Below are 23,454 nucleotides of genomic sequence, written 5' to 3' on the forward strand. Positions count from 1 at the left end.
TCCTCCTCTCCTCCCTTCTCGTCCGAGATCCTCCAACCCAGCCCCGATGAGTCTAGTTTCATCCCATTTAGGAACAGTGTCCTCGGACCTGTATAGACTAAGGCTTACCAACTCAGCCTCGACCCAAGCTTCCGGTTTTCCTCGTGAGTTTTCACTTTGAGTTTGACTTTTTTTTACTTTTTAGTCTTGCCGACCTTGCCTGACATAAAAAAGAAAATACCGGTCAGGGAGAAAAGAAACCCTTGAGAAAAGACGGGATCCCCAGATTCAGATTCAAGTTCGGGCTGCTGCATCCACTGCGTGGTTCTCGTATTTGCAGGGGAGCTGGAAAGCCACGCCGATATTCAGACAACCCAATCACAGCTCCTGAAGCCGTTTCACTCGGTCGACAGAGGCTGGGAGGCCGAGGCCTCTGCTGTATGAGTGTTACTGAGGTTACTATAGTCCGAGTAGGCAAAAAGGTCCGAAGTACCCATGTACCTCCTGTATACCCAACCGTAGTATATACTGTAGATACAAGAGGTAAGCGAGCCGCCGACTCAAGATTCACTCACCTGTGCAGTGTGCCTAGAGATTCTGGGAGCAGAAGAGGAGGCGAAACGGACATTCCAATTCTTTTCTTCATCAGCGCCTTCTAGACTTGTTTCTGTCAACGTCGCCAAGGCGATGATGGATGGTTTCTTTTTCTTCTGCTTCTTCTACCACCTTACAGTAAATGAGCCAGGCTCTGGGCTCCAGCCGGCTTCTTTTTGCCGCTTGCAGCCAGCCATCGCAGCCCAGTGGTCACCGACCCAGTTCGGAGAATTTTTATTTTCGTCTTTCTTTTTCTTTTGTCTCGTTGGTGCCCAGGGGCAAAAGGGTCATCTTTGTTAGGTAACGGGATCCTCGATGATGGGTTCTCATATTTTATTGTTTTGTTTCTATGAGGGTTGGAGAGACTGTGGATATACTTGCTCCTCGGCTCGGCCTACCATTATCGGCGGCGGCGGCGCAAGATATATACCTATATTCTCTTAGCACTCAAGAGTCAACGCTGGCACGCTACTCCGTGCATCCCGCTCCTAGCTTCAAACGATCCCGACCCATCCACCAGGAAACACCACAGAACCTAGAAGAGCTAGTCAGGAGTCAACCAGAACTCGAACTAGAACGCGGGGCACGGGACGGGAAGAGTCAAGAAGGCTACCTTTGTCCTAGCTGCAGTCCAAGAGGTTTGGAGAGCACGCACACTCGCAAGCGGCAAGCCTTATTTGCCAGGCTAATTTTCCTAAACTATAACATGGCGCAGATACAGACAGGGATGAAGGGGGTCAACCGTCAGTCAGTTCTACTGTATGAGTTGAGAGAACTAGTACTAGTACGGAGTACTCCATCATCGTGCGTCTGTGGCTTCTCCAAACCGCAACTCGCGCAGGCAAATCAGAATCGCTCCGATGGGAGGAAATCGCTGACAGGAGTAATATGATTGAGTAGGAGTGTTTATTTGTGTTTGCGTGAGGTGATGGATGCAGGTTGGAGCACGCGAATGTCTGGGATATCTGTCTGTGTCTCTCTTTCTTCTCTGATGCGACGAGGTCTCATGACGTGCGCGATTATTGTATATGTAGTGTAGTTTGACAGCGGGGGTTTTGTTTTGCGCATTCAACTTCCCCACCGCTTGAGCTGAGCGTTTGCAGGACAGATGCGAGCCGCGGGGTGGTGAGAGGGATGCATGCTCCGATGGAAGAATGGTGGTTATGATGATGATGATGATGATGATGATGATGATGATGGGGATGACGGGGATGACGGGGATGATAAATCTGTTTCCAACGCTCAACATTTCTTCACTCTTTCCCATCAGAGTTGTGTTCTGACTCTGTTCTGTCCAGTCCGTCCCCTCCCTTCCCAAGTGATAACGAATAATAGTAGAAATGAGAGATAAATATGAAGACAAAACGAAAGAAATCTATCCGCTAAACCGGAACCGGGTGGCTTCCAATCGTCCCAATCCTTCTCTCGGGGCCACGTTTCGACGTCGGTATGAGTTGGTAAAGTCTATAAAGTACGTGGTCAGCCAATGGAATCACACCTAATTTGCGGAATCGTCAGCATACCCTGCAAGAGAGCTCGGATCTTCCGCGTCTCCCCCGACTGAACTTTATCAGAGATCCCCTTTAACAGCCGCTCAGCCTCGCCCGCCTTCATCGTCCCCGCGGGGAGCATCTGGAGCGTCGACTGCACCCAACCTCCTGCCTCCAGAGGCATCAAATAGAACAGAGACATCAGCAGACCTGATGCGTCTGGGAAGCACTCTCCGGGGAACGTAAACATCATGCCGGTGAGAATGCGTTGCACGAGGACTTGGCCTTGAGAAGCGATCAGCTGTTTCACTGCCTCGCGGATTTCGGGAGGGTTGGAGAAAGGCTCTCCGTCCGGCGCTGTGAAACCAGACACTGCGGGTTTCTCGAAGGCAAAGCTGAAGAGATCGTGATAGTAGTGCAGCGTGGCCATTAGAGGGTCAATCTGCTGTAATGTAAGTGCGCTCAATGCAGCCGAGAAAATCGCCACTGCGAGGTTCGAGGTGATGCACTCCTTGGGATAGAATCGGACGGCATCGGAGGAAAGCCGGAAGAAGTCCTCAATCACTACTCACATGTTAGACAACCTAACGTCGGTGAAATGGAGGATACGTACCATCAGGCAGATTCTCCGGTGCTAAATCATTGAGAGCACGCAGAAAGGCGACCGCCTGCTGCTCGTAGAATTGGAATACTGCATTGCTAGTGGCGGTATCAACGAACTCCGCGCCCTCGGAGAATTCGCGGACAACAGCATCTGTGGCCCATAGGAAGCATCCTTCCCGAGAAACCTCGAATCCGTTTGCAAGGCTCTGTGCGAGGGTTGGGAGTAAAGGCGCCATGGCGGTTCTATAGGTGATGATCATGTTTCTCCAGCAACGGCATACGCGTTCGAGAATAGGCGTAGACGATGTGAAGTTCATCACTAGCGTGGTCATGATAGGGAGGATCTCGCCGCAGTACTTCACGGCCGGATTTTCTTGGTCTTGCACGGCAGGATTCACCACGACGATGAATATCGTGATTAATTGAAGGTGATCAGCAACAGCTCGCTGTCCCTGCTCATCCTTGGCATTGTTGGCCAGATTCATGATTCGAGCCATGATGGGGTCACAGAACATCTTCATCGTTTCATAAATCTTCTCAAGCGGCTGCACAGCGACTACAGCCGCAACACCTTCCGTCACCTCTTCCTGACTGCTCGGTTTCAGTTTATCGATGACCGATTCATAGAAGGAATGGAGCTGCGCAATATGGCCTCCAAGGAGCTTCTGGCAATCCGTACCAAGGAACTTGAAAGCCAAGGCAGCTGCCTGAACAACTTCCACGGAACTGTGCTGGAAGCCGGAGATGACATAATTAAGCTGTGCTTCGAGGGTCTCTGGATGTTGCGCTGTCCATTCAGTGTAGCGCGCAAGCGCCATGATGGCTTGGAATCGGACTTTTTCTTGGTTCGGAATCTGCACGATCAGGGGAATAACCTGAGGTAGCACCGCGCTTTCTTCCGGATCGACCATACGGCCCATGGCTCTCAAGCTGAAAAGGGGTGCTTCGAGCTCTTGCCAATTTGGAACATGCTGATCTGTTGATTGAGAAGCATACTGCGAAACCCATCGCTGGATGACTTGGTATGCTTTGGACAAGCATTCTGTGACCCCAATCACGGCGCAGCAGTCCTTGAGAACGTCGCCCATCTGGTGCCTGAAGTGGCGGAACTTCTCTTCCTGCTCCCGGTCGCCCCCGAAGAGATCAGATTCACCTTCATCTGGGTGTGGAAACTGGAGGTGTTTGATCATGATGTCCACCAGCTTTGAGAATATTTCAGCGTAAACAACCCGCGATTCGGCGTATCGGTCTAACGTAACGTATTGCTTCAGTTCGTACCAGAAGCCGAATGTAATCGAAACCACGTCGCGCTCCCAGTCTCGCGCGCAGCATTCAAGCACCGCTTCCACAAGCTCTCGAAATTCCGACGGCAGACGTGCCACCAACACAACCCATGCTTCGCCCGCCTCTGCAAAGAGTCTTGTAACACCTCTGAAAGCATCGGTATCCTCCGCTTCGGCAGTCTGGGCGATTTTCGGACGGAGAGACATCAAGCGCGGGTACAAGGCCTGAATGATAGGCAGCGAGTCATCCACCTCACGCGTGTCTCTGTATAGAGTGCACATGCTGTCGACTGCGGCATCAAATGATCCATCGTCATCCAGGGCCTTCACGATGACATCCATCAGCGGGGAGTCAACGATCCTTGCGGCCGGAATTTCGCGCATCCAGGACGTTATACAATCAAGCAGGCGGGGGTTCGTGGAGGCAGTAGCTGACTTATTATTAGCGTTTAACAGGAACAAAAGTGGACGGTACGTACGCGATGACTGAGCATACTGAATCAAGAGGTGCATGACTTGCTCGGCGTTGTCTTCCAGCAGTTCTTTCGTTCTCATCGTAAGTTCATCTTCCTAAGGCGAGTGTATTAGATCCTGAATTATGGCCGCGCAGAGAGTCGTCGCCGATCGGTGCTGTAAAGATGGGATGCTGAGTTTGCCGAACATACACTTAGATTGATTTTGCGACCTTCTGTCACTTCTTCCGGAAGGATTCTGAGAAACTCCAGCACGCAGTCGCCGGCACTGCTTCCCAATGAGGAACCGACGGTGACTAGAACGTCCTTCCATTCGATCATTTGAATTGCAAGACTGGCGAGACACACGCAAAGCTGTGTTTGGACTGGCCGGGGTCCCGACCCAAAAACCACCAGCAGGTTGAGTACCGAGTCTCTCAAACCAACCACTGATTCCGCGGGCAATTGATCTAGATCAAACATAATCTGGGACAGTCAGTATGCCAGTATGGTCTCATCGGAGCAAGCGCCTGCTTCACCTTTCCCTTTAATGTTGTCGCGGCGAACAATTTTGCTTCCACAGGAACGTCCGTCGACTGTAGCATTTCATGTGTAATCGTCCAGGCATCCACCTAAAGGAACAAGCACGCTGGTCAGTATGGCCTTTTCCCAGAGGTGCGAAGATTCATATCCGGGCGAGGGGCTACGGGCGAACGAACAGATTTCTGGAACTTTTCGAGGAATTCATGGGCGTGGGCTTTCTCCGAGCGCGGGACATTTCCTTGCATCGTAGCGACTGCTGCTAGGACGGGGCCAAAGGCCTGCCCTGCAGCGTCTGCCTTCTCGGCCATGGTCGGTTGTAAGGAAGGTGTTTTGGTGTGGTGGACTCTGGAGAAGCGGGCAAAGAGGGGTCAAAAGGCCAGACGGCTCAACACCTGCGGGCCTCAGTCATGAATCATGAAAACAGCGTAAAAGAGAAAAACAGTCAATAATGTCGACTATAGAAGAAACAGAAATGGTCGGGAGCAGAGCGTAAAGCAGTGAATCAGTAGGAGTGGAAGTGGGATGGTGGTGATGATCCGCTCCCACGGAAAAGTTGGTGAGCCGCAACAATCGATGGCGCTCCGAGAGTGGCCTGGAAACCCGCGGTCAAAGGAAGCTTCAGATCAATCTTTTTCCTGCTCATCAACCACCACTCGCGCGACTAACCACGCTTGCTTCTCAATTAACACTCACGCTTCGGAGTCTCGTGTCTTTTCTTTTTTTTTTTTTTCATAATATATCCACACATCTATTGTCATCATGACTGGCCGAGGAGGTGGTGCAGCTCGCAAGACACTGCTTGCGCCGATTCACTTTATCTTCAAACTCCTCCAGCAACGCTCAACAGTCTCCATCTGGCTCTATGAGCAGCTCGCATTCCGCATAGAAGGAAAGATCAGAGTAAGGGTTCTTGTTTTACGGCGAAATAATCATCGCTGACTGAGTGTCTAGGGGTTTGACGAGTTCATGAACCTTGTCGTTGACGACGCGGTGGAGGTCAAGCTAGCCACAAAAAGTGAGGAGGAGAAGAGACGGCCATTAGGTATGAAGACACACTATCTTAGGTTCGTCAGAGCTCGTGTTGCTAATACGCTTTCAAAACTAGGCCAAATACTCCTCAAGGGCGACAACGTGTCGCTTATTCAAGCTGTTCAGTGATTACGAGTCGCATTTCTTCCTACATAATACATCGTTGATTTGAAAAAGCTCTTTGACCAATCCCCGATGCTACAAAGACTTTGATGGCATCTTCTTACGCCCTGCCACTGGAGGACACGGATGGGATAGATAACTGCGGACATGAGAAGGAACTTTTCGGGGCGTTCGATTTCACCGTTGGCGCACGAGACACCGACCATCGCCAACGATTAGGATATCTACAGGCCAGTCATGATTTGTAACGGGTACTTCTTCGGGTGCGGAAAGTGTTTGCTCTTTGAGGGAGAGAGCGACTGTGGTCTAGTCAGGAATTTATCGTCTCATACGTCTGGAGTAAGGATATTGCTTACCGAGTAAAGGCATGTCTCGCGGGGCTGTCTCATTTTCTGCTTCCCATCTCAAGTACCTTGACAGGAAACTGTCATAGTAGCCTTTCCCATGGCCGAGTCTTCTGAATTCGGGGTCAAAGGCCATCCCTGGCATCACGATCAGGTCTAACCCAGAAGATCCAGACGCAGTCTGATTATTTGGGGCCGCAGAGAGTCCAGTTCCGCCGAAGCAATCCTTCTTGCTCAGCGCTTGTGCCTTTGTAAAGGACGGGATGCCCCATTTGTCGCGCTCCAAGGCCATGAATTCCTCCATCGAGTCCAAGGCTAGCATATCCATGACAGAAGTCTTCTGCTGCGTAGTTGTAGTTTCAATGCTGTGAATATAAGGCACGAAAACTTCCTTGTGGTTTTTGAAGGCGTCCTGGACTATGTCTGTCGTCGACAGTTCGCCTGTCGGCATCGAAAGATATACACCTATTCTCTTGGCCTTTTGGTATTCAGGAAGGGCGAATAGTCTAATCGCAGCAGTCCTAGCTACGGATAGTCAGCTTGCGTTGAAAATATAGATTGAGGCTAGAGAGTTGTGTATCCAACATTGAGTGACGATAGATTCCGCGGGGATTCTCTGCAGGACATCCCGCATTCTTTTGCGGAGATCCTTCTTTGCTGTTTGGATTCCAGCCATCATCCCGATGAGCAGCAATCGGCGAGGCTCGATAGAAGAATTGGATTGTTGTACACAAGAAGACGGAGAAGGCTGGGTTCGTTCAACAGCGTTGTTGAATCATTGTCCAACCCTGCTAGTGATTGATCGCTAACGGCTTGGCATCTCATGGATTCTTCTGTTGTTTTGGCGCCGTTTCGTGGATTAGCATGGCTGGATCGACAGGGCCAGTCTCCCTTCGCAGGGGAAGTCAGGATTGCGCCCTTGAATGAGGATTCTCTTCTCTCAGTTCCTTTCATCTCTTCCAACTTGACAACCACTTCGATAGCTTCCTCCAGCAATGATTGTGTTATACTTCGTGGCTAGCCTTCTGGCAAGCACCGTTAGTGCCGGCAACGCCGCCGATCTAGTAGGCACCTGGACCACAAAGTCCCGCGCCGTTGTTACTGGCCCAGTAGGTTATCCCCGGCTGAGGGCGGTTTTTCTGGGCATGGTGCTGATAAAGTTTTGACGACCAGGGATTCTATGACGCAGTCAACGACAAATTCATCGAGCCAGACCTTACGGGTATCTCGTTTTCGTTCACAGCTGACGGGCACTTTGAGGAAGCGTTCTACCGGGCTGTTGCCAACCGTAAGTATATACAAACCGAGATTCATGGGCGAAAGCTAACGGCGAATGCGACGAGTAGCTCAGAACCCCGCATGTCCACAGGGCATCATGCAGTGGCAGCATGGGACCTACACCATAGGTCGTGATGGCTCTCTGCATTTGACACCAATCGTCGTAGACGGCAGACAGCTACTATCAGACCCGTGCTCGTCTTCGATGGGAACATACACGAGGTACAACCAGACTGAAAAGTACAATGTATGTGTGAGCTCGTCTAGATATTTCGGCTCCTTCTAACACCACCAGTCTTTCACCGTCGCGGTGGACCCATACTATGAGAGCATGCGCCTGGATCTCTACTCGTTTGATGGATCGCCAATGCACCCGATGTACCTTGCCTACAGGCCACCGGAGATGTTGCCGACCACGACTTTGAACCCCATCTCATCCAAAAGATCAAAACGGGACAATAGCCGAAAGACAACCCCGACTTTCGACCTGGGGAAGATCGTCAGTAGAGACAACCTCATTGATCCGAATCGCCTGATGTGGGTTGGCATCATTATGAGTGCGATGGGTGGAATTGCTATGTTCATGTCATAGTTTGATAGCTCCAGCCGATACAGAGTAGATGTATCGAGGATCGAGTTCGGCGTCAGGATTATTTGAAACCAAGGCTACCGGGTGGCGTCTTTAGAGCATGGCGCTGAAGCTCCGTTGGTGTACTGAGTGTTTCTGATTTGGATCCGGTCCTCGCATGCGAGGGTTTTTTCCGATCCTAACAGAGGCTGTGATATAATCAAATGAGTCTTTGCCACGCTGTAACACAATGCCGTTGTGCAATCGGATCGGGCCAAGCCGTAATAGGGGAGTTCTTGCATAGATCGTATAGTGGTACAGTGGTTAATATACATTGCGCTTTTGCTTTTCTTCTTTCAAAGAAGCGTCATCAATCATGCCGACGAAACAGCGTCTTTGGCGATCTTTGCAACCTCCGATCGTTCCGCGGGCTTGCCGTCCAGGGGACCCCCAGGAGCAAAAAGGGATTTAAGAACTGTGCCGACCTGGAATTTCTCTCCAGCCTCCTTCAGCTTTGCGACTTCCTGCAAGACGATCTGCGTGATCTCCTCAACGCTCATTGTCTCGACCTGGCTTGCGTACTCCTCCAAAATTTCCTGCGCCTTGTCTTCCTTTTCCTTTAGATCCGGTCGGTTGGCTTCAATGAATTGTTGAATCGAGTCTTTCGAGGCAGCGACACGCTTCTTAATGAGCGAAAGGAGCTGCAAGTCGGTCTGAATAGGAGAGGTGGTCTTTTGGGAGTTGTTTGTTTCGGAGATGAGAGCTCGGAGGACGTCTAGTCTGTGAATAGAAGGTGGTTAGAATGAGCGTTATAGGTGACATTGAGATAAACTGCCGAGACCTAGTAAAGGACATACCTGGCAGCGTCTTTGGCTCTCATCGCAGTCTTCAAATCAGTCCTGAGTTTGGTCATCAGCGGCGGCAGTGACGGGCTGCCAGTCGAGTTCCATCGTGCTTGGTAGAGACCCAAGCGGGTTGTTTGTCGCAAAGCTCTGAACATGGCTGGCATGGGTAGATGTCGAGAATAATGGAACAAGAGTAGATCACAGGGCCAGAAGAGCTATACAACTTATTATGAAAGCTATGAAAAAAAGGGTTTGCACAGCTCTGTTTATGAGGCAGAATAGACAAGCAGGTAGAGCAGCAGCAAAAGGCGGAGAGCTCAGTTTGACCTAGACTGGTCCGTGCACAATTTTGTTTCTTCCCTGCTTATTATGATCGCTTCATCATTGTTTCTTCTGTATTGAATGCTGCCTCTACTTCGGCCTCAAGGACAACACCCCGGCTGAGGAACACAACCGCGTGTCGATTCATGCTTCTTTTCCTCCCGCTCCAGCCTACCGCTCTTCTCCCCGGCCTGCCTTTTTTCATTCGAATTTGCTTCCCTTCCCCGACCCTTGCGCTGCACGAGTCGCTTCCACGCCGGGGAAGCGCGACCACTTTCTTCACGCCTTAGACAGGCTTCGGAGCTGCACCATGTCCTACCCTACCCTGCCGCCTGTGACACCTCAGAAGCCGCTTCCTGGAGCCTTTTTCCAGACGCCCGCGACCAGCAATGCGCCCATTTCACAGTCGATTGCGTCGTCCCAGACGGCGACACAACCAACAAACTCAAGTCCCCAAACTGTCCTTCCTAGGTTCCCTCCGGCGTCCGCCTTAAAACCAGCGACAGCTCCGACTTCAACCACAGAGGACCGTGCCGCGCGAACGGTCAATGATACGCTTGCACAAGAAGCTCGATACCCAGATCTCGATAGCTATTTGTCTCGTAAGTGGACAAACCGGATAAATTTGAATTGAACGGTCAAACTAACAATCTGGATAGAGGGATTTTCGTCCGATTATGATATCCCATTGTCCTCGTCATGGGCGCCGTTCCAAAAAGTCAAGATGTACAACATCCCCGACCAGATTTTCGACCAATATAACTTAGCCCAAGTATCAACCAGTATGGGATTGTTGGCAGAGTTGAATCACGCGTGGGTGGCGATTGACAACGCGCTGTACATTTGGGACTACACGCACACAAATCCTCAGTTGGTCGGGTTCGAGGATCAACCTAATAGCATCAACTCTGTAAAGCTCGCCAAACCCCGAGCTGGCGTGTTTCTTCCTTCGATCACCCATCTGCTTGTCATCTCAACGACCGCCGAGGTTATCCTTCTAGGAATGAAGTGCGAAACCACACCCGGGGGAAGTCGTCAAGTCACATTGTTCCAGACGGGAATGTCGACATCCATCCGAGGATTGGACATTCACATCCTAACCTCCTCGGACGCGACTGGCCGTATCTTCTTTGCCGGAACATCAGATAACGACGTCTACGAGCTCACATATCAACAGGAGGAGAAGTGGTTCCAAGGTCGATGCTCAAAGGTCAACCATACCAGCTCCCGGCTCGCAACGTTTGCGCCGTCTTTGAGTTTCACACAATCGGCCTCGGAACATGTTGTCCAAATGGAGATTGACGACTCCAGGCGATTATTATATACTTTGTCATCTGCATCTACCATCAGGGTCTTCCACATGAAGACGGATGGTACTCTCTCTCTTGCTATCACGAAGCCGGCCCTCGATATCTATGCCAACATTGGCCATATAATCGCTTCAAACCAAACACTGAACGCTAAAGTCAAGATTGTTTCAATCAGTCCTGTGCCGGCGGCGGAGGCATCGAGGTATCACTTGATGGCTACGACCGCAACTGGCTACCGTATTTACCTGAGCGCGACTGGTTCCTACAGCTGGTCTCCTGCACCAAATGGCGCAACTGCTCCAACGAGTATGCAGGCCCATTATGTGAAAACCCCTCCTTTCGATAATCCCGCCCCTGCAGCGCAGGGCCAACCGCGCTTCCAGTCATCCATGGCAGCCAAGGTTCCGATAAACACCCTCAATCCCACAACATTCGCGGCCCGGTATCCACCAGGATACTTCTTTTGCTTTACCTGCCAAGATGCCACACAAAAGACGGATACTTTATTCATATCAGCCCCCGACTCCGGGCGCGTGGCTCGTTCACAGGAGAATGTAATCCCCGGGAAAGCGGCTGAAACCGGGATATGGCTCTCCTTGGGCAGCAGAGCGGAGGATATTGGACTCAGCTCACCAACAACGCCAGCATCAGCGAGCCCAGGGGGCTTCGGTAACGAACTAGCCGTTCAATTTGACACCCCAGCCGCGGAAGTCGCTATACTTACCAATACTGGTATTCACGTGTTCCGAAGGAGGCGACTCGTTGACATATTCGCTGCTCTAGTGCGCAACGGAGGTAGCGGCGGTGACGAGGGGCTTGAGGGCGAGATTAAGAATTTCATCCGTACGTATGGCCGGAGCGAAACGCTTGCAACTGCCCTCGCGGTTGCGTGTGGTCAAGGCGTCGAAGTATCTACGGACTCCCGCTTATCAAAGATCAATGACCCGGAAGTCCTTGAGTTTGCTCGCAAGGTCTTTATCGACTACGGCGGACGGCCGACTTTGAATGAGAATGCGGTCGCTGACAACTCAACACCCGCTATTGACACAGTTGTTCCATCCCCTCGACATGCAGGTATTGCGCTGTACATTTCAAGGCTTCTACGTTCATTATGGAAGAAGGAGATCGCCAAAGTGGGCAGCGCGCCCGGTGGAGCGCAGACGATCTCGTCTTCCTTCCCGGCTGCCAAATTACAGGGCGTTCAGCGAGACCTGTCTGCTCTCCAGGAGTTCTTCAAGTCGAACAAGTCTTTCATCGAAGGCTTGAGCGGCCCTGAAGCCCTTGCGCGCGTCTCGACGAAACAGGAGGAAATTGAGCTGCAAGCTGAGCACCGGGCGCTGCACTCGCTCGTCCAGCTAGTGTCTCACACAATTGAGGGCATTTCGTTTGTGTTGGTCCTGTTCGATGAGAAAGTTGAAGAGATCGTCGCACTGTTGCCGGAGGAATCGAAGCAAAAATTCTTGAAACTCACGTTTGAAGAGCTCTTCAGCACCACCAAAGGTCACGAAATCGCCAAGGAGCTAGTCAAGGGGATTGTAAACCGAAACATAGCCAAGGGTGCTAATGTCGAGACTGTTGCAGATGCGTTGCGCCGCCGATGCGGCAGCTTCTGTAGTGCTGAAGATGTTGTGATTTTTAAGGCCCAGGAGCTCTTGAAGAGGGCCACAGAGGCTGGTTCCAACTCCGAGCTTGGCCGCAATCTGCTGAACGAGAGCTTGCATCTGTTCCAACAGGTATCGGAGAGCCTCCCAATGGACTACCTAGTACCTGCCGTCGAAAGCTATATCTCAAACCAGTTCTTTGCTGGTATGTTTTCAAGTGTCCAATTGAAACGTTGTTTTCTAACTTCTATAGGTGCTATTCAACTTGCTTTGAATGTCGCTGGTCGATCAGACAAGGCTAACTTGGCGTTGTCATGGATGATGGATGGCCAGCCCCAACCGGTAAGGATTCCGATTTGAACATGCATCTCGTGCGCTGACAGTAGACTCGCTCAGGACCCTCGAAGAGATCACTATCTGTTCAGGAAACAATGCTACGACCTGATTTTCAAGGTTATACTCGCCGTCGACACTCTTGCCGCTCAGGACCCCGGCGTCGTTGATGGGCAGCTGACAATCGTCGCCAAACGCAAAAATGAGGCTTATGGGATCATTTCAGATTCGACAGATGAAGTATTCTTGACAAGCTTATATGATTGGTATTTGGAGCAGGGATGGAGTGATCGACTGCTAAGGTCCGACTCTCCATTTGTCGTGGTATACCTCAAGCGCAAATCGGCAGACGACCTTGCCCACGCCGATCTCCTATGGAAATACTACACGCAGTCGGAGCGCTTTTTTGAGGCGGCCAAGGTGCAACTAGAACTCGCAAACAGCTCCTTCGTTCTTCCTCTTAGCCGGAGAATTGAATATCTCGGCCAAGCGCGGGCAAACGCCTCAACCTTCACACAAGACGTCGGACGACAAGCCCGCCAGCGATTGCTGCAGGAAATCTCCAACCTCATCGACATTGCGAATATCCAGGATGACCTTTTACAACGACTAAAGGACGACCCAAGGCTCGAACCCGAGCAACGAGCCAGAGTTCTCGAGGACGTTGACGGCTCCATTCTTACGGTCTCTTACGTACGCGCCCCATCCTCTCCTAAATCTCCACCCCCACGCTTTCCAGATCTTAACCCATCCCACCCTTACATCACTTGCATATACTAACAAACTCAATTAGATGTTCAACCAATACGCCGACAGCGCAAGCTACTACGATATCTGCCTCCAGATCTTCTACATCGCCGATTATCGCAACCCAGCCGACATCCGCGCCACATGGCAACACCTCCTGCAGGACTTGCACGATGAGACTCTCGCCCGCGGTTCCCCTCAGCCCTACGAAGCCGTTACCCAAAAATTCCGCTCTCTAGGCTTTCGTCTCCACATGTCTGAGACCATTTTCCCTATCCCCGTTCTTCTTCCCATGCTCGAGCGCTACGCCCTAGAACACCAGCGCAATGTCGGACCCCCAACGTGGGTCATCGACACTTTCTTTGACCTCGGCGTCGCCCACGAAACTATCTACTCCGTCCTTGAGTCCATGTACTACACCGATGAAGCTCCTTTCCAAGGCACAAACCGCAAATTCATCGCCCGCGATCTCCTGTACACCATCGAACACTGGTTCCACGATACAGTGCGCCTAGGCGGTATTGTTTTCGGAAGCGACCTCATCGCCGAGCGCGTAGTTGAGATGCTTGTTCTTTTGCAGCAGGGCGGGATCACCCAGGAACAGATGCAGGTCGCGCACGAGCTGAGGGCTAGAATCCAGGATATTTTGCGATGATCTTGATCCTACTTCTTGGTCTCGATCGACGAGTTATAGAGGGTAGTTTAGTTCTTGGTCGGTCGATGGGTTTGACGATGGATGTTGTAATGAAGACGTCTTCTGTTCATTTCTCTTTCCTGTCCTTTTACTCTTCCATGCAGAGACTTGGAACGTAATTTTTTTGTCTCTTATCCCGTCGCATTCGCGTTTTGAGATTTGGCGTTCCGAAATCTTTCTTGTCTTGGTGATGTGTTTTGCTTTTGTTTTACCCTGTCCTTGCAGTGTACTGGGCTGCGATGGACTTGTTATTTAGTTGTTGTAGAATATCCTCACGGTATCGAAGATCTACTATGTATCCGCCGACATACAATAAATATGAAGCTCAAGAACGAGGGAGAAGAGAGATTTGGGCGAATGTATGTAGTCTGCTCATGAAATCACCTGTCTATTAATATCATTAAGACTGTCGCTAAAAGTCCAGAACAATCCAAGGGTCGCTTGCTTGCTCAAAAACAAAGATGTCAAGACAGAAAAAAAAAAGCAAAACAATCTATACCGAATTTCGCGCATTCCATCATGAGGGCCGGGAGGAACATAACAGACGTAGCCAGAATCAAGGAAGAGAGAGAGCGCAGAGCAGCGGATAAAGAAAGGCCGTGTCTAAAGCCATCCGTCCCTCGAGAAATGATAAGAAACCAAATTCAAAAAAAAAAAAAAAAAAAAAATAATGCTGGTAAAACTGAAATCCAAAAATCCATCAAAACTGTCTATCGAAACCGGACCGAGGTATCAGCGAGAAAATGAGAAGATAAGCAAGGTGAAACAAGAGACAAAAAAGGCCACATGCGGGACCAGCGGCATGCATGCAAATCAAGCAATTCAACCGACGGGCGCGAGACGAATAATAATAACCAGGGCGGGCTGGATGCATTATTGACGTAGAAGAAGTGGCTCCAAGAAACGTATTTTTCCCGTGTTGTGGAGGACAAAGAAAGTAGTAAGCTCGGGTTTGCGGGATTAGATTATTGGTGGTGGTCAGGGTCGTTGTTCATTCAAAGTCGTCGTAAACGGGGATTGGCTTTTCGCCCAGAGCACACAGACGGAAGATATGGCGGAGTTTGGCACCGTAATCGTCATCGAGATAGTCGACAATCGCCGAATCTAAGGGTTGGAAAGGATTCTGGTTAGTCGCCAATTTCCTCGGGTCGCAAGCTAATGCACGGTTTAAAGAAAACGGGGAAATAGGAAGGCCCCGAAAAATAAAATACGTACGAATTGTGCTGCGATTGTCGAAAATGACGATGGTTTTAGGCTGCCATCGGACTCTCGCCTGGAAATCATGCCCACTGACAATGTGCTGCATGAGAAAGTCGAGTAACCAGCGCTGCTCCGGCTCCTTGAGACCCTGGATCTTGGTGATGAATTCTCCATTGAGGTACAGGCATTTCTCTCCAGTCACAGGATGAATGCGCACCAATGGGTGGACAGTTTCGACGGCGTCTTTGCGCACCAAGCCACCAGTAAGACGCGCATGGCTGATCATTTTGTGAGATGAGTGGACTGCACTCAGAGTATCGAGCCACGAACAGATGGTGGGGGATAAGCGCCTGCTCGCCAGCGTTAGCTCTGCATGTACAGTACTTTGCGGCCGGAAGGGCTGTTCCTTATAGGTTGACTCACTTATAGGCCATGTCGGTCGCAGCAAAAACAGTATCGCCTCCAACATCCGGCCCCTCTAGTAGACCCAACATGACATAGCCTGGCGGCTGAATCTCGTAGCTTACATCCTGATGCCAGAGCGTGGTGGTTGTACGCTGCTCCAGAAAACGGGAGATTTCCTCCTTGTTTCCATCGCGGTGGATGATATGGAAGCCAGGAAATCCACGAACTGTTCCGGAGACGGGCTGATAGTTGGGCTTGCCAAAGTAACCCATGAATTCTGCCTGCGCTGCGGGGCCAGCATCAATCAGGTCTTGGTTGGGGAAAGCAACGACCTTGCGCTCGGAAACAAGGAGCGCAAGCTCGTCCTTAGCGGCTGCAGACAGTTGGCTCAATTGCACGCCCTCAATTACGCTGCCCATCTGAGGCTGAATCTGCGTGACTTTCGCATTGGGGGTCAAAAGATTGGGCTTTGACTTGTCCTTTACGCGCAGCGCGGGGTCGTTATATTCGAATGGAGGGAGCGGATCGAACCAGAGCTTGTCCCATGTCGGAAGATATGCAGGGTATCTTGTTCGCAGGTGGTTTTCCTTGGTAACATCCACGTAAGGAATGTTGATGTCGTAGTTGATCGGTTGCTTGTCCTTAGGTGCAGTGACGGGCTGCGCCTTCTTAGGCCTGAGGACAGGTGCGGAGGAAGGCATTGTGCTTGGAGGATGGGAGTATGTCGCGAATGGTGCCGTTCTCCGATAAGTACTTTTGGTCTCTCTTGCTGCGGAGGGGCCGAGGAGAGGGAGATGCAGGAAACGTTTCTCCAACAGAGCTTCGTCGGTGATACAAGGAGTAAAATGATATACAAAAGCGCAAGTGGAGGGATCAAGGATAAATAGCCTTGGTCAATCCTGAGAATTGAGAGGAAAATAATATCGGTCAAGTGTGTTTCAGGAGATGGACGAAGAGGATCAATAAATAATAATAATTCTTGCGCGACCAACTCGTCATCACGATAAAGCTGCTGCTCCTTCTGAACTGGGAAATAAACCTAAGTGGATGATGGTCTGATAATAGCGGCAGCGCCATCATGGCATCCACCGGGAAGTTTCGCTTAGACTACTATCCTTCATCTCCGGGCCGGTCAGCGTGCTATGGAGATGCGCAGCGTGACGGATAAAGGAGCTGTCTCCGCGATGCTATGGCGCGCAGGGGTGCATCATCGGTGGCCGGACAGAGTACATACTCGAATAAGATCGTGAAAGGGGTGGGGGGGGGCTGAAGAGGGGCAACGGCATACCAGGGAGCCACTCAGATGAGAGAAACAAACTTGAAAAGGACGTTGAAATCTACCAAAAGGAACAGAACGGAGAGGCGAAAGGAAAGGAACTGGACGAGAGGAATTCTGGAAGGACCATTCGGAATTCAGCCCGCGCGTTGTCAAAGGAAGCAGCAAGTAGAGAGGCGGTCAAGAGGGCCCTTGACGGCTCATTGTCGGCACATAGCTTCTGCAATCTGCAACGAACAGTTGTCCCAAACATCCTCATGGACGCGACTATCAGCATGATTGGGTCTTGCGGCGATTGACGGGCCTCGACTAAGCACCTTCGACTCCCTGCTCCCGGCGTGTTCCGGGGGATTGGCTCGCCAGTGTCCATTCCAACCAGTACCAGAACTGTTTCACCGCTCAACAGCCCTTGGTGTAATAATTTGGGCGAACGATAAGAGAGCCGAGAAGCCGCAGAAGGATGAATAAGTGGGACCATAGAAATAGCATGCATGTTGGCCGAATATCATCCATTTTCTGGTTCTGCTTCTGGTCCCAGAACGGGCTGGTTCTGGATCGCGGAAGTAGCCCTTTGCAGTAGCTAGCTGCCCGAGTTTCGAGAATGCAGCTGCAGCTTGCTGTAGCTTTGCTATCTTGCATTAGTCCTTACATGGCTTGAGAGAAGATGGTATAATCCCGATCAACGCCTGCTCCTGCGGTTTGTGCTACCGTGGCCTTTCTGGGAGAGTGTCATGTTCCACATATGCAGCGCAATCAGTAAGTCATTTCTTGTATTACATGTCTCATTCAAAGTGTCACAGCGATACTGCAGCGATTTTTCCGAGTCGTCCGTTGGTGGATTATCCAATATTTTCTTTTTCTTGATTGATAAGGCGAATGCAGGTGGTGGTCCCCCGGAACTCCTCCGTGCCACGTTAGTGGGGAGGGACATCAATAAAATGTATCTTACCTTCATATGGCTTCATTCATTGGACGGATTCGGGGAAAGCGTCGTCCTCTGAACTGGGATCGCTCTCTTTGCGGAATAAGGGGACCCCAGGAAAACACAGTCGCTTCCCCGAGACGCGGACGAGATGTTCTCTGAAACAGACTCATCTCACACCCTTATAGGTTGGCCTTGCACCAGGGCGAGGGCGAAATCAAGGGTTGCACATGGACTTGCTTAGTTGGCGACTGCGAGTGGTCCGTCGAAGGGAGATGCTATCGGTATCCCTGCGCCGGTAGGCTTGGTTGTTCAATATCATTCGTTTGCGACGGAGTTGACAAGGGTGGAAGAAACAGCGCAAGCTGATGCGCTTGTTTCAAGCCAAGCGTCCTGCAACCCTCGTAACTCCACTTCATTTCGGGAGAACGGTCCAATGCCCATAGTCTATCTCGGGGTCCCCACATCGGTAGATTATTCCTGGGCAGGAGAGTCAGACAACTATGCATCGAAATCGGCCCCAGACGACCGGCGAGGGCATTGGACCGTCTTTTCCATGCTTTTCGAGGACCCATCGAAGCCTGACGGAAGAACACAAAGAATGTTTGCTCTGATAAGGCGCAATACGACACCGAAAAGAGCTAATCTTGGCCCGCATGCCGAGGTCCTGACCGTCCACATCACAGCGGGAGTCTGGTCCACCGTCCTGGCCAGCAGTTGGGTGGAGATCATATCTCGGTCACGACTGCAGGATGAAATCAGCCGTGCATCGAGAATATTGCCTAAATCTGCTATCGAGTGACGATATCTACTTGTGCTACATCGGAGAGCCCAACATGGGACCTGACCGGGCAGTCAAAGACGATCTCGGCTGCTGCTCCTTCAACCAGGATAGGAAACTGGTTGATCGAGCTGGGTCTCTTCCTCCTCGCCCATTTGGCCAATCGACCGTGAAAGGATCCATGGTGAAGGAATCGGCATGGTGACGACAAATGAGCATGAGGTGGCAACTTTGAGAACAACCGATTCGCAAAGGGCCTCGTAATTCTAACTGCCGGCAGACCAAGATTCCGCATCAAAGTCCCAGGCAAACAATGATAATCAGAATAATGTCCTCGCAAGGTACCAGAACCTACTCCGTAGAGGGGCGCGAGTTGCACCTTTCGGGTTCTGGGGACCGGCCCACTTGGATTCGAGACTATGTTCGACGAAAGAGGTATCATTGGACAGGCTGTTCAGAGCTTTTGGCACTAAATGTAAAGTTCCCGTGCTCTGGCCCCAACGAGTTGAAGAGCGGGTCCCAGTCTCGAAGACAGTTACGGAGTAGCGCGAGGCTTCAATGGGTCGCAAAACTTCGAGATTTCTGGATCGAAGAAACTAGCTGCATTCCATATGCAGCACCCATGCTTAGTCTGTCTGATTCTGAGCAAAGACTGGGAACGAGCATCCTTCGTGCTAAGAACAGCGATGGATGAGGCGATTAGTCCTTGCAGGAATTCGACGGTAAGACTGATCAAGGCCAATCCCCAAGCAGATGCAAGATCAGCACGTACTTTCAAAACGGTCGACTGGCTCAATTCTGGGTCGATAGTTGCTTCTCAATGAGGACTTTCGTTCTTCTCCCTGTCATCCTGTGCTCCAACTGGCAACGGGGACATCGCACGAGCCAGGACCTCAGTAGACTCGGCACCTGAACGGCAGAGCTCAGAGTTGCGGTGAGACACACGTTCCAATCGTTATTTCCGTCACTCATGGCATGGTTGAGGCCCAATCGCTGTCTGTGGTCCTTAGCATTAGGTCATAGATTCTGCTTCACGGGGATCAGTCGTCCCTGTGATGTTGACACAATGTTAGAATATACTACAACACCAAAGACAAGCAAAAAAGCAAATTGAAGGGTTTCAGTCCTTAGGCCGCACACTAAACTTTACTTACCGCAGCGAGATTGCGTACAGCCTGTACAGCATACGATCCACGCAGCTAAGCTTAAGCTATGTTTAGGGAGCCTAGGACGCGTGCATTTTGAAAAAGCAAGCATGGCCCTAGTCGTGCGTTATCTCTGACTCGAGCTTCCACCGGCTCGGATCTGGTGAACGGCGGGCCAGCAGGATCCAGGTGGTTCTTAACTCTGGGCGAAGCTGAGGAGGGGAAAGTTAGCTGGAGTGACCAGTCACATGACCGCGCGGCTTCACTCGCACAGTCTCAAGACTCGCGGTTGTCCTCCTGAGCGCGTTTGGAAAGATCAACTTGCGAGACTTGCGCTCTCTTCTTCGTCCCTGATTTTCCACTTATCACGTCTCGTCCCAAACCCCCAGCTCTGAAACCAACCCCGACCCCGACTCTGGACTGGCTGCACACGGTTCTCCTTTCGTGGGTGAATTGAATTTCCCGCCCATCAACCAGCCATGGCTCTGAGTCTCTGGAGACGGAAGCGCGACCTAATCTACTTCGGGTTCTTCGCAATCCACATTCCTATCATCCTTTGTGAGTTGTTCACCCAGGTCCCGCAGGGATTCTTCCCAGTCTCCACATCATCCATACATTCCATCATCATCTCCCGGGCATGGCACACGGCATGGTGATGAGAGACTCTTTTCTCTCGGCTTGTGCCCGTCCACCGAGATGCAGCCATGTGCAGCCACGGGCATGATAATCTAGAGTACGTACGGATCGACTGACGCCGGGTGGTATGACATCTTCTCAATAGTGGTTGACGCTGTTCCGATCCTCCCAAGCCTTTTCAACAACGACGTCTCTCGCCTACTACGCAACTACTACATCACAACATTCCGCGATAAGTTTTTTATCGGCCCTGTTCCAACATGGTTCACATCCTTCATGTATATGGAATTATACTACCACCTCCCGTTGAGTACCTGGGCACTCGGCGCTCTTCTAAGAGGTGACCCACCCTCTTCCTCTGGTGAACTTTGAAAATTTGAAAGTTATGGATTCGCAATTTCGAATCCCGCAGTTCCAGCCTCGGGATTCTGCATGCTGACTTGTCCGGTGAATACACAACTGACTCGCCGTTTGATGATGATGACAGATGATCCTCTAGTCCCAGTCCATTTGCTTGTGTTCGGGTTCCAGTCTTTCCTGACGTCCTGGACCTGTCTCATGGAGGTCTGGGACTGGGAGGACCGCACGACGGCGGAAAAGCGGAACCTCACCTCGCTGTACGGTCCATATGTCGCCCTTGGTAAGCATGGCTCCGCCCCACTACTCCTCGGGAGCTTGAGTTAATTTCTATTTCTACCTTAGGAGCTTTCATGGCCTTGGATATGTTTTGGCGGCTTCGGGGGAGGCTCCTGAATAAGTCAAAACAGGAGTGATCGTATCACCCTCTTATCTTCAGTGGAACATGCGATCTCCTAGCATGATAAGGAGATAGCAAGGTACGGCCACAGCACAAGGTCGAAACCAATGTACAGTCTTTTGGTTTGGTCTACATACATCGATTGCAGTCAACTGCAGTCGATCGCGGTTCAATGTCCATATATTTCTGGCTTAACGCTAGAATATGTCGCGCGGGAGGTATACAAAGCACGAACCAGACTTTGTAGGCTCTGGAAGAAAATCGTAGAGCGATCGTATCATTTTTACGGGCCCTATATATCCTCGATTCTTGAAATAGACTTCACAGGAGCATAATATAATATAGCAACTATCATAACATTCATTCAAAAGGGTAAATTGCCTCGGGTGACTACCGTAAGGACACACCAGTCAAAGACACAGGTTGAATCGTGGAGCCCGAGGCTCGAAAAAAAAAAAAACCCGTTTGCGAGTTAGTATTCTGCGCAGAGATAACAATTGCCCGGGATGCCTAGTATCACCCGACCCTTTACCGTGCACAATCAAGGTAGCGCTAGAAGGTTAACCAAATCGCATCGTCCGGTACAGGTATAGACCATTGCGTCTAAGATGAAGATAGGCATTACCGAAACACATCATCTTCCTCGGAACTTGACACTGATGTCTCAACGCTGGATATAACGGACATGTGGACTGCGGATCATATCAAAAACCCAATAGCCCCTTCAAGGTCCCCGTTAGCTGCTTCGAGAGCACGAATGGCCTCGTCGCGGGTAAATCCAAGTTCCGTGATCTTCGCAATGGCAGCCTCAGGATAGCGTGACGGTTGCGGCTGCGAAGGAGCAGGACGAGACGAAGATGGTGTGGGCGCGGCAGGGCGAGGGCCACCGGCACTCTGGGCTTGACCCTGGCCGCCAGCTTGATGAGTGACAGCGCCTGTACGAGCGCCGACCTCGGCGCCATCGGCCCCCTTGATCACGGGCTCGTCTTCAAACTCTTCCAGGAGGTGTTTGGGGATGTCCGCCTCGCCGAGAAAAGGGACGGCTTGGTCCTGAATCACGAGCGCGCCTTGTTTCAGATCAATGCAAGCCTGGTGTCGTTTTAACATGTCCAACCCCAGGAGGAGGTCGATGTGTTTTCCTTCCATGACGGTGAAGGAGCAGGGTAAGAACATTTGGCCGATCTTGATTTGAGCGGAGTGCACTCGACCCAGGATATTCGCTGTTCCGACACCCTTTGCGATTCCTCCGTATCTTGTGTCCACCAGGCGCATGATGTTGCACGCGGTCGCGCAATCGGGCGACATGATCGTTACCTGAGCGCCAGAATCGACGAATGCGTTGACTCTATGGCCGTTGACCTCTACGGGAATATATAGCATCGTCACGCGGCCGAACGCTGTGACACAGGTTAGCGGTCTGTGCTCATCCTCAGCGCAGGGCGGAAACACCCTCTCAGCAACCTACATTCCGGGTGATGCTCCATTGCATTATGCAAGTTCTCCGTCACCGCATTTTGCCTAATGATTTCCTCGATTTCCTTTTGGTTGTCTGGGTTGAATGGATCGGCATTTAGCATCGCGATGCGGGCTTCCTTCTCCGCCTCTCTCTGAGATTCCTGCCGCTGCTGACTGAGGAGGACCTCCCGGAATCGTTGAGGATCGTGGGCAACATCTGCCAGCTCGGGATTTCGCTGTCGCACGGCATCGCGCACACGGGGATCTCCAAGGATGTGCAGTCGGATCATCTCGGGATCGGGATTCATTTGCTGCTGCCGTCGCTGAATCTGCTGCGGGGAGGGACTTGGGCCGCCTGCACTGCGAGGCTGCGCTGGCGGTCCCCGAAGCGTCGTAACGTGGACCCCTAGCATGTCCCCCTCTCCGATTCCAACCTGTTCAAGAGTCTTGGAGTCATCACCGAGTAGCTGATTATTGTAGACGAGTCTTTGGGAGGAAGGAGGAATGGATGTTTCGCTTTCGACGATGCTTTTAAGGAGCTCGATCGACATGTCGGGACCGACCACAAGAGGAATGAGATCCAGATCGGCTTGATCCGGTCGGATTACGTTCACTGTAATGCGCCTGATAGAAGCGATTGTCAGTATTGTTTCTTGTCTGTAAGCTTCAATCCTCATCTCATAGAACTTACATGGCGGCCGGAGTGGTGCGGGGAAACTTGAAACGTGGAGGGGAGCGTT

At 51.2% G+C, this 23,454-nt stretch overlaps 9 protein-coding genes across 9 annotated transcripts; 5 read left to right on the forward strand and 4 right to left on the reverse strand.

The window, feature by feature from the left end:
* Nucleotides 1–883: 883 nt before the first annotated feature.
* On the forward strand, nucleotides 884–1,759 carry BJX68DRAFT_239891 (uncharacterized protein). The gene has a single exon (XM_071040597.1). The coding sequence runs from the start codon at nucleotides 923–925 to the stop codon at nucleotides 1,463–1,465; it is 543 nt and encodes a 180-aa protein (XP_070897636.1). The 5' UTR covers nucleotides 884–922; the 3' UTR covers nucleotides 1,466–1,759.
* Nucleotides 1,749–5,486, reverse strand: BJX68DRAFT_239893 (nuclear import receptor MTR10). The gene is made up of 7 exons (XM_071040598.1): nucleotides 5,121–5,486; nucleotides 4,941–5,033; nucleotides 4,615–4,887; nucleotides 4,429–4,519; nucleotides 2,677–4,380; nucleotides 2,097–2,627; nucleotides 1,749–2,037 (listed from the first exon to the last, which is right to left on the reverse strand). The coding sequence occupies exons 1-7, from the start codon at nucleotides 5,250–5,252 to the stop codon at nucleotides 1,949–1,951; spliced, it is 2,913 nt and encodes a 970-aa protein (XP_070897637.1). The 5' UTR covers nucleotides 5,253–5,486; the 3' UTR covers nucleotides 1,749–1,948.
* Nucleotides 5,487–5,579: 93 nt separating this feature from the next.
* BJX68DRAFT_239894 (small nuclear ribonucleoprotein E) lies at nucleotides 5,580–6,471 on the forward strand. Its single transcript, XM_071040599.1, has 3 exons — nucleotides 5,580–5,844; nucleotides 5,896–5,986; nucleotides 6,050–6,471. Exons 1-3 carry the CDS (start codon nucleotides 5,704–5,706, stop codon nucleotides 6,100–6,102), a joined length of 285 nt encoding a protein of 94 aa, XP_070897638.1. The 5' UTR covers nucleotides 5,580–5,703; the 3' UTR covers nucleotides 6,103–6,471.
* Nucleotides 5,580–7,311, reverse strand: BJX68DRAFT_239896 (5-formyltetrahydrofolate cyclo-ligase). Its single transcript, XM_071040600.1, has 5 exons — nucleotides 7,026–7,311; nucleotides 6,453–6,965; nucleotides 6,047–6,395; nucleotides 5,897–5,983; nucleotides 5,580–5,845 (listed from the first exon to the last, which is right to left on the reverse strand). Exons 1-3 carry the CDS (start codon nucleotides 7,117–7,119, stop codon nucleotides 6,274–6,276), a joined length of 729 nt encoding a protein of 242 aa, XP_070897639.1. The 5' UTR covers nucleotides 7,120–7,311; the 3' UTR covers nucleotides 5,580–5,845; nucleotides 5,897–5,983; nucleotides 6,047–6,273.
* BJX68DRAFT_239897 (protein rot1) lies at nucleotides 7,312–8,552 on the forward strand. The gene is made up of 4 exons (XM_071040601.1): nucleotides 7,312–7,549; nucleotides 7,614–7,728; nucleotides 7,787–7,965; nucleotides 8,014–8,552. Exons 1-4 carry the CDS (start codon nucleotides 7,436–7,438, stop codon nucleotides 8,308–8,310), a joined length of 705 nt encoding a protein of 234 aa, XP_070897640.1. The 5' UTR covers nucleotides 7,312–7,435; the 3' UTR covers nucleotides 8,311–8,552.
* BJX68DRAFT_239898 (uncharacterized protein) lies at nucleotides 8,553–9,406 on the reverse strand. The gene is made up of 2 exons (XM_071040602.1): nucleotides 9,144–9,406; nucleotides 8,553–9,066 (listed from the first exon to the last, which is right to left on the reverse strand). The coding sequence occupies exons 1-2, from the start codon at nucleotides 9,293–9,295 to the stop codon at nucleotides 8,661–8,663; spliced, it is 558 nt and encodes a 185-aa protein (XP_070897641.1). The 5' UTR covers nucleotides 9,296–9,406; the 3' UTR covers nucleotides 8,553–8,660.
* A 107-nt stretch (nucleotides 9,407–9,513) lies between these two features.
* Nucleotides 9,514–14,501, forward strand: BJX68DRAFT_239900 (putative non-repetitive nucleoporin). The gene is made up of 5 exons (XM_071040603.1): nucleotides 9,514–10,054; nucleotides 10,112–12,568; nucleotides 12,617–12,705; nucleotides 12,760–13,389; nucleotides 13,490–14,501. The coding sequence occupies exons 1-5, from the start codon at nucleotides 9,763–9,765 to the stop codon at nucleotides 14,096–14,098; spliced, it is 4,077 nt and encodes a 1,358-aa protein (XP_070897642.1). The 5' UTR covers nucleotides 9,514–9,762; the 3' UTR covers nucleotides 14,099–14,501.
* A 627-nt stretch (nucleotides 14,502–15,128) lies between these two features.
* On the reverse strand, nucleotides 15,129–16,443 carry BJX68DRAFT_256133 (TauD/TfdA dioxygenase family protein; the record flags this gene model as incomplete). Its single annotated transcript, XM_071043144.1, has 3 exons — nucleotides 15,129–15,241; nucleotides 15,353–15,687; nucleotides 15,761–16,443. 3 exons carry the CDS (start codon nucleotides 16,441–16,443, stop codon nucleotides 15,129–15,131), a joined length of 1,131 nt encoding a protein of 376 aa, XP_070897643.1.
* Nucleotides 16,444–20,345: 3,902 nt separating this feature from the next.
* Nucleotides 20,346–21,186, forward strand: BJX68DRAFT_268187 (EXPERA domain-containing protein; the record flags this gene model as incomplete). The annotated part of the gene is made up of 3 exons (XM_071046007.1): nucleotides 20,346–20,424; nucleotides 20,648–20,863; nucleotides 21,002–21,186. 3 exons carry the CDS (start codon nucleotides 20,346–20,348, stop codon nucleotides 21,184–21,186), a joined length of 480 nt encoding a protein of 159 aa, XP_070897644.1.
* Between the last annotated feature and the right edge of the window lie 2,268 nt (nucleotides 21,187–23,454).

Source organism: Aspergillus pseudodeflectus, assembly GCF_044049435.1.
Source record: "Aspergillus pseudodeflectus strain CBS 756.74 chromosome Unknown BJX68scaffold_29, whole genome shotgun sequence".
Taxonomy (NCBI): Eukaryota; Fungi; Ascomycota; class Eurotiomycetes; order Eurotiales; family Aspergillaceae; genus Aspergillus; species Aspergillus pseudodeflectus.